The sequence below is a fragment of the Zonotrichia albicollis genome, chromosome 21 (assembly GCF_047830755.1).
Source record: "Zonotrichia albicollis isolate bZonAlb1 chromosome 21, bZonAlb1.hap1, whole genome shotgun sequence".
Lineage (NCBI taxonomy): Eukaryota > Metazoa > Chordata > Aves > Passeriformes > Passerellidae > Zonotrichia > Zonotrichia albicollis.
The window spans coordinates 1,740,088-1,752,598 of NC_133839.1; the positions used below are offsets into that span (position 1 = coordinate 1,740,088).

The following is a 12,511-nucleotide window of genomic DNA, read 5'->3' on the forward strand; positions in this document are numbered from 1 at the left end:
CTCATCCTGACACGCATGGGGTCCAGGCCTTCTGCTGGTGGGACAGTGCTGTCTGCAGGAAGGCACTGAGGAGCATCAATCCCTTATTCCAGGTGAAAAGGAAGAGGATGAGATGGGTGGTGAGATGTGATGATGACATGACATGCCATAGCATGGTGATGAGATGATGAGATGGACTCTGGAGGGGTCTGGACCACACTTCTGACTGTGGGTGCTCAGTGTTCTTTCTCCAAGACCATGAAAGCCCCAGGCACAGACCCTGCCCAGGGCCAGCTGGGGTCCCACAGAGCACCCTCAGGCTGGCAGAGCTGGCAGGGACCCGCTGGCTCTTGGTGGCCACGCTCAGAGCTGGCACTGCATGGAGCACCCTGGAGTGCCTGCCCCATGCCCCAGGGCTGGTACCAGGGCACTGTCCCACGGCCAGGCTGGCACCAGGGCACTGTCCCACGCCAGGCTGGCCCTCCACAGCCCCAGGGCCAGCTGGAGGGATGAAGCCATGTCTGTAACACATAGAGCACTGACAGCAGGCAAACAGGCTCGGCTGAGGCTTCTGCAGGCTTGTGCCTCCATGGGAGTGGAGCTCCTCTGCAAACCTCAGAGTGCCTGTCTGCATGTTGGGGGCCAGGCCCATGGAAAAGCAGCCCCCAGCTCTCTGGAGCTGTGGAGGTGGCTCTGCTCACAGCACAGACCCAGTCCTGGCTCCAGTGATGCAGGCAGGAGCAGGGCTCCAGCACGGCCCTGCAGCCCCAGCCTGTCCCTGCTGGGCTCCCAAACATGGCCAGGCTCTACACCCACAGCTCCAGGAGCAGGGCAGCGAGCCCCAAGATGAGTGTGAGGATGATGAAGGCGATGGCTGCAGCCCACAGGGATGAGCTGTGGCCCTTCAGCCTGGCTGGAGCCTCGGCCGGGACCATGTTGGTGAGGTTCAGCATGTACCCCAGCGTCCAGCCCACGTCAGCACCCCCGGCCTGCCAGGGAGAGGGGATGGGGTCAGCCCTGCCCAGAGAGAGGGGACAGGTCAGCCCTGCCAGAGAGAGGGGATGGGGTCAGCCCTGCCAGAGAGAGGGGATGGGGTCAGCCCTGCCAGAGAGAGGGGACAGGTCAGCCCTGCCAGAGAGAGGGGACAGCCCTGCAGGGGACCCACTGCTGGCCCAGGGCCACCCACCCATCCTGCTCAGCCCACAGCAGTGCTATGGGGGGCAGGCAGATCTCTCTGCACTACTGTTCCCCAGGACACCCCAGCATGGGGCTGGTTCTCCCCAGCACCCCCACACAGGGGCTGGCTCCTCCACAGCACCCCAAAACGAGGGCTTGCTCCCTCCCAGCACCCCAGCACAGGGGCTGGCTCCCCCTCAGCAGCCCAGTGTGGGAGCTGGCTCTCCCCAGCATCCCCACACAGGGTCTGGCTGTCCCCAGCACCCCAACATGGGCTGGTTCTCACTCAGGACCCCAACATGGGCTGGTTCTCCCCAGCACCCCAATGTAGGGCTGGTTCTCTCCCAGGACCACCTCTGCTCCCCCTCAGGGGCTGGGAGCAGTGCCCACCTTCATCTGGAAGCAGATGTTGCTCCAGCTGCTCTCGTTGAACTTGTAGGCGTCGAGCAGGAGGGTGAGGATGTAGTTGGCGTTGGCACAGTACCTGGGCAGCCGCTTGGGGTTCTCTGTGGGGTAGCTGGAAGAGAGCTGGGGTGGGGAATGTTTGGGGTGAAGGGGAGTTATTGACAGGCACTTTCTGAGCAGAGACAAAGCCCTGAAATGTGCTGCATGCAGTAGCTCCACAGTCACGAGCATCCAGGTAGAGACTCCTGGGCTGGGCAGTGATTTTGGGCCTCTCTATGCAGAGCAGCTCCTTTGGGGAGGATTTACACTCCGAACAGAAACAGAGGCATATATTGTAGCTTACTGTAGCTCCTCCTGCCCCAGATTCTCCATCTCAGCCTCTTCATGCAAGGGGCTCCTGCTCCCTGCCCCATGGTGCTGCTGGCACATTTCTGGGCTTATCCACCCTCATGTACTCCCCAGAGGAGCTGTGGCTGCTCCATCCCTGGAAGTGCACAAGGCCAGATTGGATGGGCTTAGAGCAACCTCGTCTAGTGGAAGGTGTCCCTGCCCACATCAGGGATGTGGAACAAGATGAGCCTTCCCAACCAAACCAGTCTGGAATTCTATGATTCCAAGATTTGACTTGTCTTCAGCATGGTGCCACCAGCTGGCTTTGCTCTCACCATCCTCTGTGGCATCCCCATCCCCACCCCACCTCCAAGCCCAGCTGCTTGCTGCCCTTGCCTGCCCTAGCTGCCCTTTTCCCAAGGGTGAATGATCAAGGAGTGGATGCAGAACAGTCCCAGCTCCACACAGAGCTCAGGGTGGCTCTGCTGTGTAGGACACAGCTCAGAACCAGAGAGCCTTGCCCTGGAGGGGTCCCCACTGCCTCCCCCCACCCCAGGAGCCCTTTGTTTCTGCGTGTCCCACAGTGGCTCCATGCTGAGGAGCAGCATACATCCTGCCAGCTCCGGCTGCAGAACCCCTCGATGGCCTCTCTGACCGCGGCCAGCGGCTGCCCCTCCGTCAGGTTCAGGAACTTGAAGTTGTAGTAGAAGGCAGAGAAGGCCTGCAAGGCAAGGGACAAACAGAGACAGAAACCCTGGTGAGCTGCATGGGGCACCCCCAGCAGTTGCCCGAAGCAGGAGGTGAGGTTTTCCTTCACGGGGTTTGTCCCAGCCCAGGACAGGTTTGTCCCTGTCCCTGTCCCAGCAGGTGCTGGGCTGGGGGTTGGTGCCTGCTGGTGACAGCAGCACAGCCAGCACAGCCAGAGCCTTGCCTGAAGCTGCTGTTTCAACTCCTATTAACAAGCCCTGTTTTATTAACAAATCCCTGGCAGTGCCCAAGGGCAGGTTGGACAGGGCTTGAGGCACTCTGGGACAGTGGGAGCTGTCCCTGCCTATGGCAGCCGGGGGGGGGGGCTCAGGATGAGCTTGAAGATCCCTCCCAGCCCAAACCAGTCTGGGATTCGATGATTCCCAGCACGTTCCCATTGGAGGTGTGGCTGGCGAAGCCCCCAGCAGCAATGAACGCCCCGAGTGCCCAGCGGTGCCTGGGGAGCCTCTCGCCCTGTCCTGCAGGGAGGTGACAGTGCCAGGGGCATTGGGGACAGCCCAGCCCGGGGGAGCCTTTCCGAGCAGGGGGGACGGGTTTGCCTTACGATGAAGCGTCCCCGGAGCGGGGGCTGGGGGACACCGTCCAAGGCGCAGTCCTGGCTGTGGCCGCACGCCGAGAGGTTGAGGAGGCTCCTGAGCGCTGCCCGGCAGGCGCTGGCGTTGCCGCTGCCCTCCAGGGTGACCGCGCTGTCCCCCGGCGCCAGGCGCGGGTCGCTGCTGTCCGTGCAGGGGCTGGCGCGGAGCCACGACAGCGACACCGGCTCCTCGTAGCCCCTGGGGTAGCAGGGGTGCTGCACCCGGGTGCTGGGGAACGACTCCTGAGGACAGCAAAAAGCAGCTGCATCTCCGCCGGTATAGTAGGAGTCCTAGTAAAATATCTGTGTTGTATTTGAATATCTGTGTATAGGCCTTGCCCTGATTAGCCCTGGTTGTTTTCTGATGGGCTGCAGCGATGTCCTTAATTGGGCTGCAGCTGTGGCTGGTGAAGATAACTGGGATAAAAGGGGGTGGGTTGGCTGGTCAGGGAGAGCTTGGAAGGAGTTTTGATTAAGAAGCAGCAACAAGCAGAGGAAGAGGTCTGTGCTGTGAAGAACTGCCCGCAAGGAATATCACCGAGAAGGTATGGGACTTTAGAAATATGATTGTGACAGTATGGGACTCTAGAAATATGAAATACAACAAGATAAAAACACACTGGAGCCTCCTGGCTGCGTGTGCACACGGCCAACACCTCCCCAAAGCCCAGGCACCGCATTCCCAATTCCTCCTGTCCCTCAGTCCTGGCCTTGCTGGCTGTCCCAGCACTAATTCTCGCTCTGCTTTATCTCATTCCCTCTCCCACAGAGGCAGACCAGTTTCAAGGACCCAGCATGTCTCTACCCTGGCCACAAGGTCCTCTTTGGGGATGTGTAAAGCCCTCTCTAGCTTTAGAGAGGCCAAAACTAAAACCAGCTAAAACCTCTAATACCAGCTCTAGCTCTGGTTCTAGCTCCAACTCTATCCAGGGTCCCCATATGGGATTTTCCTGGCCATACAGCAAGGGCAAACCCTTCTGGCTCACCAAGGCTGCTCTGCTGGTGAGGTGCAGCTCCATAAAGATGCTCTTCACCTCTGATCTTACAAAAAATGGCCTGAGAAAGGTCTTCAGCTCACATTTTTCAGGCTGTGAGGTCGCAGAGTAGCTGAGGTTCAGGGGAGCTGGAGGCTCCCTGTGATCTCCCTCTTGTTAAGGCATAACCAACTAGAGCAGGCTGCTCAGAGCCTCGACCATCAGGTTCTGAGGATCTCCAGAGACAATGACTCTACAGCATTTCTGGGTCTTATTCCAGTATCTGATCATTCCTGTTGGGGAAACCTTTTCCTGTTTGTCTGGTTGGAAACTCAGATGTTCCAGCTTGTGCCCCTTGCCTCTTACCCTGCACTTTGCGCCTCTAAGAGCCTGGTCCTGGCACTTCTGCACAACCCATGTGAAGCCAGAAGATCCCAAACTGCCCCTTGTGACATTTTCCCCATCCCTGGCAGTGTCCAAGGCCAGGCTGGATGGGGCTTGGAGCAGCCTGGGGTAGTGGAAGGTGTCCCTGCCCATGGCAGGGGGCAGAACAGATGATCTTTAAAGTCCCTTCCAACCCAAACCAGCCTGGGATTCCATTGTACCCATGCTCCTCTCCACATCTGCCCTGCCACGCTCCAGGGAGTCTGTCCTTGCTCTCAGTCCTTGCTGATGGCTCTCCAGAAGAGCCCTGCCTGTCCTTACTTCGTTCATTAACAGGTGTGTGCTTGGCATTGTGACGCTGCAGGGCTCAGCAGCCGCTCACCACAATCAATTCCTTGGCCAGCCACTTCAGCATCTCGTCCTGCCCGTAGCACAGGTAGCTGTGGGCGTAGATCCTGTACCTGTACCCGTACAGGGTCAGCTCAGAGCCTTCATTCTGGCTCAGGGCTGAACCTTCAGGCATAAAGGTGATTTGGGTGGATGCTCCTCCAAGATCCAGCGCCCCAAAAATGTTGGCTGCCTCCGGACGAAGCCAGGTGTGTGCTTTGGGAGAGTACTGCCAACGAGAGCAGGGGAGGAACAGGAGTGGCACAGAATGCCCTGAGCAGAATTCTCATCCCATTGAAGGGAACAGGCTTTTGTTATTAAATTCAATGGGCCTCTGCGTGTGAGCCCTTCCACCCTCCCTGCCCAGGCAGCTGGGATAGTGATCAGAGCCACGGCAGAGACGGAACTCTCAGGGGGTCAGGAGGAGCTGACACTGACTCTCAGGTGGTCAGCAGGAGCTGACCCTCACTCTCAGGTGGTCAGTAGCTGCTGACCTCACCTGTGGGCTCACCTGGCTCTGAGTCACCACCCCCTGGCCAAAGAGCTGGTGGCAACAGGCTCGGGGACTTGCCCTTGCCGAGGAGGCTGCAGGGCTCTGGGGCAGGAGGAAGGATTTCTATCCAAGGATCCTCCAACAGCCCCCAGAGGAGACCAGCACTGAGCTGTGGCAGGGCTGGGACAGAGCTTTGGTGTGAGCTGCCTTCAGCTGGAGTCTCCCAGCACTGCAGGGAGATGGAGCTTCCCAGGCAGGGACACAGAGCCCAGCTGAGCTGCACTCACCTCCCAGTCCCCGAGAGACCCTCTGCCCACTCACTGTGGAGATTGCCCTGAGCTCTCAGCAGACACCCTCATTCCTGAGTCCTCCCTCCTCACTCACTGTGGGCACACCAGAGGATGTGTCTCCTTCCCTTGGATCATTCCCAAAGCTGCCAACCCTGACCTCTCCTGCCCTGAGAAAGCTTGAGGAAAATCAGAAAGCTCTACTAGCCAAGGAATGGGTGTTGCACCCTTCTCCCACCTTGGTGAAGGAGTCCAGCAGGTAGTTGATGGTGATCCAGCCATAGGCCCCCTCCTCCTCTCCTGTGAGGATCCGAGCCCCTCTGAAAGCCACTGGGTACTCCTGCATGGTTTTAGCAACCTCAGCCAGGACTTGCTCTGCTGCTGAGCTGTTCTGTTCCCTAGGAGGGATGCAAAGGACAGGACACATACCCAACTACAACAGAGGAAACACAAACAAGGTCTGGTTCTCTCCCAGTTCCACATACTCCCAGGTTTTGCAATCTGTCTGAAAGGGTTTCCTGCCACATGGCCTGTCTGAGCTGCTCATCTGAGGTGAATCCCAGCTGCCTCAGCTTGGCATTGCCAATGTGGGAGCAACAGCAACCCCTCCCCTGCAGTGCAGCTTGATCCCAGTCACCCAGAGCCATCCCAGCCACCCTTCCCTGCCTGACTGCTGAGCCTGGAGGGGTTGTGCTGCCAGAGCTGGGTTTGAGCATCACCCCCTGGCTGTGCCCAGGCTGGTTGCTGACCTCTGGGGTTTCAGGAAGGTTTCAGGCTGGGTTCAGCCCTCCCAGGGGGGAAGATGTCTCAGGGCTGTTCTTGCTCTCTGAAGTGAGCACCCTTCAGGCTATGACCCAGGGCACAGAAATAATCTGCAGCCATAAAACCAAGGGCCATGAAATGAGGGCTGCCATTTGAAGAGAGCTAATATGGGCTGGTGAAAGGTGAGGACAGGATCTGCAGCACTTTGTTGCCTCCAACTTCTGCCCCACCAGCACCCATCCACCTGGGTAGGTGGCACATCAACTGGCACCCCAACCCCCTTGTTATTAAGGAATGATGAAGAACAAACAAGCAGTGAAAAACATCTCTTGCTTAGAACTGGGACATCCTGGGGTGTCCCAACAGACATTGCTCAGGACAGTTCAGCCCTCCCTGTGTCCCCACCAAGCTGCCTTTCCCCCCTCTCCTCCCTGCCCTGTGCAGGAGCTGTCCTGGCTGTTTGCAGCTCTGTCACTGCTGCCACCCCTGTCCCCAGCAGTACCTCAGCAGCCTCATGCCAGCCGTTGCTCCAAGATAAGCTGGGACATCCCTCTGCTTCTCAGCAGGAATAACCTGCAGGGCTTTATCCAAGCACTCCCTTAGGGAATTGCCAGCCTCAGGGGGATTGTTGGCATAGCTTGATATGCCTTGCCCTGAAAAAGAGTCAGGATGGGACAGGCAGATGGGAATGGCTGGGGTCAGGGTTGTGGGAACAGGAGGCCACAGGGCAATGAGGGCTGTCACCTCTCAGCAACAACGGTGCTTTTCCAGGGCCCCCTGGTCCCCTGAGACCTGACTGACTCGCACATCTATTCCCCTCCTGTGTCTCCCTTGCTTTCAGCAGTGTCACTCTGGGTGACACCTTCTCCAGCCAGGACAGCAGCTGGAAGCACTCCAAGGTGGAGGAGCAAAAACTGATTCACCATCAACATCCAGCCCCCCCAGTGCAGGGGCACCACAGGTGCTGAGGGACCCCCAGCCACAGCCAGAGCTCCCTGTGCCCCAGTGCCAGCCCAGGGACAGGGCTGTCCAGCCAGGCCACCCCTGCCACCATGGAACAGGGCAGGACAGAGCCATGGCAGGGGGATACTGACCCTGCACATCACAGGACAGGGTCTGGCTGACCACTCCAGTGTCGTTCTCCTTGTCCGAATCCCACTGGTACACGAACAGAGAGGTGTGGGATGAGCCTGCATCAAACACCATCCCATACTGCAAGGGAAATCCACACACAATCAGGCAGGGGGAGCAGCAGCCTGGCCCTGGCCCCACTGTGGCCCTGCCAGGGCAGTGGGGCCAGAAGATTCCCCCAAACCCCTGTCTGAGAACAGAACCCATCAGCTGTGCCGTGGCCTCAGCCCCCCACAGTGACCAAGGGACTGTTGTTCTCTCTCCTGAGGTCTGTGCTGCAATGCCAACCCACACAAACATTTCCTGTTGTTTCCTCATGCTGTTTTGTTTTATTTTCTTTCATGCTCACATACCTTTTGTGTCTGCACTGGCCCCACCTTGGGGCCAGCAGCTCTCCCATCTCTGGTGCTCCCTGCGAGCCCACGGCAGCGCCCAGCCTGGGCAGGGCCTCTCCAGGGGCACTCAGCCCCCTGCCCCTGCCCACAAAGCCTTTTCCCCCAGCCACAGCCCTGCCAGCCCTCCCAGCAGGGTGGGAAGCCATGCCCAGGGCACGGACAGGGGGAGGCAGGATGGTTGTGCCATGGTGTGAGGGTAGGGATGGACTGGGGGAAGCTGGCAGGAACAAGGGGCACACCAGAGCACAGGGAGCACTGCCCCAAGGTAATCTCCAAACCTGGCACAGCACAGTGGGGATGGGCTCTAGAGGAGCCTTCCCCTCTGACTTTCTTCTGCCTGCACCTCAAAGTGGGGACCAAACCCACCCTACTACTGCCAGGCAGGTCCTGCCCCCACTGCCCCTCCAGCCCCACAGAGCAGCTGCCCAGGGGCACTGGGCTCACCAGGTGCTCAGGGACTGCTCTGGGCTCACCTTCACCGTGGGAGGCAGCGTCACATCTTCAACCCTCACCAGGCTGAGAACCAGGGCGATGATGGAGAGCGCCACCAGCGCCCCGATAATGGCACTGGTGAAGGATTTCTTCCTGGCCAGCATTGGGGGCAGGCTCCTGAAAACCCAGACAGGCAGAAACGTGGCTGGACCTGGGAGCAACAGTGTCAGTGAGAGCTGTGAGGAGACCACTCCCAAAGCTGACCCTGGCTCAAGCCGTGCACTCACAACCCTGGGGAATAATCAGATCTTTTCCTGGGAAAAGCACTATGAGGATAAAATACAGGGAGTTGGAGGAAAGAGGGGCTGGTTGCCCCACAGCCTGGCAGAGCCATGATGGGATCACAACAATCTCCTGGGCCTGGGAGGGGTGAGAGGAGCCCTGCACAGAGCAGAAGGGAGCACAAGGAGCTGCAGAGCCCTCACTGAGGCACCGCAGGAGGGCAGGCAGGCTGCTGTGTCACCCTGCCCTTCCCAGGTTTCAGGGCTGGGAAGGGCAGCTCACCTGTCTCAGTTCACCAGGCTGTGCCCTGGGGGTCCCTCGGGTCTCTCTGTGCTCCTCCAGTGCAGCAAACCCAGCTTGGACTTGCCTTTTATGTCCTCTGGAAGTGGATACTGCTGGAAAATCTCTCCCCCGTTATTTTCTCTGAGGGCTCATCAGCCATAGGTGGAACTCTTGAATATCTGTTCTCCTGTTTGTCTTGCAGGTGTATATTCATGGCCCAGTTTGGTATTGCCTTTATCTTCAGCCAGTTGCTTCCTCCTCCTCCTCATTTGAATGAAGGACAAATCACCACATTTAACCCTTGTCCCTCTGCTTCTCTGGGCTGTCACACCCCCTGGTTCTGCTTTCTCTTTGCTCTCCTCAGCCTTCTCATTCCCATTCCAAGCTCTCTGCAAGGTCTGTAAGAGGTGAGAGTGATGTTTGCAGCACCCAGTGCCCTGCCAGCTGGCAGAGTGGGAGGTCACTGTGGGTTTTACCTCACTGAGGTGGAAGCTCCCATCAGAGGGGAGGATTGCCCTGCCAGGGCTCTCAGCAGCACGGGCTGGGCAGGGCCTTGGGACAGGCCAAGGCTCCCTCATGGCCCAGCTGGGGCTGTGGCCTCCCCTTCCCTGGGTTTGTCCCAGCCTTGTGCTGCTCCTGGGGGCCCTGCAGAGCCCGAGGAGAGGTGAGGGACTGAGCAGGACTCAGGAAGGGCTGGGCAGCAGGGATGTGCTGTCCTGAGCCCATGGCCGAGCTGCCTCCTGCTGCTGCAGCTCCCTGATCAGAGCCCCGGGCTGAGGCAGGGCCTGCAGGGCCAGCTGAGCCCCACGGACAGGGCTGGCAGGGAAGGGCTGGGCTGGGGAGCTCCAGGGCCCTGGCCCTGCCCAGCAGCATGGCCAGGGTGCAGAGGCGCTGCTGTGTGCCCTGGCAGTGTCACCCTGGCAGTGTCACCCTGGCAGTGTCACCATGCTGGCTCACCCTGGCAGTGACACCCTGGCAGTGACACCCCGGCAGGGTCACCCTGGCAGTGTCACCATAGCAGTGTCACTATGGCAATGTCACCGTGGCAGTTTCACCATGGCAGTGACACCCTGGCAGTGTCACCATGCAGTGTCACCGTAGTAGTGTCACCCTGGCCGTGTCACCCTGGCATTGTTATACTGGCAGGGTCACCCCGGCAGTGTCACCATGGCAGTGTTACCCCAGCAGTGTCACCGTGGCAGTGACACCCTGGCAGTGTCACCCCGGCAGGGTCACCCTGGCAGTGTTATCCTGGCAGTGTTATACTGGCAATGTCACCATGGCAGTGACACCATGGCAGTGTCATCCTGGCAGTGTTATACTGGCAGTGACACCCCGGCAGTGACACCCCGGCAGGGTCACCCTGGCAGTGTCACCCTGGCAATGTCACCGTGGCAGTGTCACCCCAGCAGTTTCATCGTGGCAGTGTCACCATGGCAGGGTCACTCTGGCAGTGTCACCGTGGCAGTGTCACCATGGCAGTGACACCATGGCAGTGTCATCCTGGCAGTGACACCCCGGCAGTGTCACCGTGGCAGGGTCACCCTGGCAGTGTCACCCTGGCAGTGTCACCCCGGCAGTGTCACCCCGGCAGAGTCACCCCGGCAGTGTCACCCTGGCAGTGACACCCTGGCAGGGTCACCATGGCAGTGTCACGGTGGCAATGTCATCATGGCAGTGTCACCCTGGCATTGTCACCGTGGCAGCGACACCCTGGCAATGTCACTGTGGCAGTGTCACCATGGCAGTGTCACTGTGGCAGGGTCACCCTGGCAGTGTCACCATGGCAGTGTCACCATGGCAGTGTCATCCCGGCAGTGACACCCTGGCAATGTCACCGTGGCAGTGTCACCCTGGCATTGTCACCCTGGCAGTGTCATCCTGGCATTGTCACCCTGGCAGTGTTATACTGGCAGTGTCACCGTGGCAGTGTCACCCTGGCATTGTCTCCCTGGCAGTGTTATACTGGCAATGTCACCGTGGCAGTGTCACCCTGGCATTGTCACTGTGGCAGTGTCACCCTGGCATTGTCACTGTGGCAGGGTCACCCTGGCAGTGTCACCCTGGCAGTGTCACCCTGGCATTGTCACCCTGGCAGTGTTATCCTGGCAGTGTTATACTGGCAATGTCACCATGGCAGTGTCACCCTGGCATTGTCACCCTGGCAGTGTTATACTGGCAATGTCACCCTGGCATTGTCACTGTGGCAGTGACGCCCTGGCAGTGACACCCCGGCAGTGTCACCGTGGCAGTGTCACCATGGCAGTGTCACCATGCTGTGACAGCAGGGCCCCTCACACCTCCGGACCCTCCCTCTCCCTGCTGCCCCAATCTGGGATCCCCCACCCCTGGGCCAGGGGCAGGTTCACGCTCTGAGTTGAGAATTATTTTATTTCTCCTCTGTGCCGAGATGGGTGCTGGTGGTGCATCACAGCTGACACACCCTCAGCATGCCAGGTGCCCATTGTTGCACATTGGAAGCGACAGAAATGAGCATTTCCTTACAGCTAACCACAACTGGTGCAGCCATTGGTTTTGCAGTCTCTGCCTCCTTTAAAGAGACCCTGCACAATTCTTTTACTGCTCCTGCTCTGTGGGGAAGGGGCTATTGTGAGTAAGGGGTGATCACAGCCTGTGGGCAGGGATTTCCCCATGCTAATGAGCACTGGAAGCACACAAAGTTTTTCTTTGGCTTTGTAATTTGATTTATAGTGTCCTCCTGCTCTTTAGTTCTGGGGTTATGGCTCTCAGGTACTGCAGGATTGGTTATTCTCAAGACTTTCATAAGTTCTTTTGTTTGTCCTGTCTTGCAGTGAATTTTTAACCTTCTTGTGGTACTTCATTTTAACAAATCCCCTCTCTGACACTTAGAGAAATGTCCACAGTGCATTTTCTGTAAGTCTCACCCTATTTTTGAAAAAACATAGTTGACTCTTAGCTGAAAGAACAAAATAAACACAAACTCTTTCATTTTGTGATATGATGGCATGTCAGCACAGTGTCTGTGGGCTCGTGGCATGCCAACACTCCCATGGCAGTGTCCTTTGGGGTGGCTCCTGAAGCCCAGAGGGCGCCACCGCTCCTGCACTCCCACCTCCACACAACACACAGCCTTTGCATTCACCTGGGCTCAGTGGGAGGGGTGGCCGAGTGTCCCTGCTCTGGAAATCCCCTGCTGGCTGCACAGGGCTGTTCTGGGCACAGGGGTCCCGTCCCCACCTGGGACAGAGAGGCACCAACCAGCCCTGTCCCTCATGTGGCGCTGCCAGTGGCTGTGTGCACCCAGAGCTGGCCAAAACCTCCAGCTCCAAACCCTAACACAGCATGAGCAACTCTTCACTTTTCCTGTCCCTTTTTGTACTAAACAGCCCCAGAGGTTTTGTTGAGGGGCTGCTCCCCCTTGCCCATGCTGGCCCCATGTGCAGCTCTGCAGCTGTGCCAGTGATGCTGCCCTGGCTGGTCTCTGGCTG

The 12,511-nt window shown here is 58.6% G+C and overlaps 1 protein-coding gene across 1 annotated transcript; it reads right to left on the bottom strand.

Annotated features, from left to right (window-relative positions):
- Positions 1-103: 103 nt before the first annotated feature.
- On the bottom strand, positions 104-8,652 carry LOC106629640 (ectonucleoside triphosphate diphosphohydrolase 8-like). Its single transcript, XM_074556352.1, has 9 exons — positions 8,519-8,652; positions 7,614-7,731; positions 7,022-7,172; positions 5,996-6,155; positions 4,973-5,206; positions 3,203-3,475; positions 2,501-2,611; positions 1,546-1,683; positions 104-968 (listed from the first exon to the last, which is right to left on the bottom strand). The coding sequence occupies exons 1-9, from the start codon at positions 8,639-8,641 to the stop codon at positions 786-788; spliced, it is 1,491 nt and encodes a 496-aa protein (XP_074412453.1). The 5' UTR covers positions 8,642-8,652; the 3' UTR covers positions 104-785.
- Between the last annotated feature and the right edge of the window lie 3,859 nt (positions 8,653-12,511).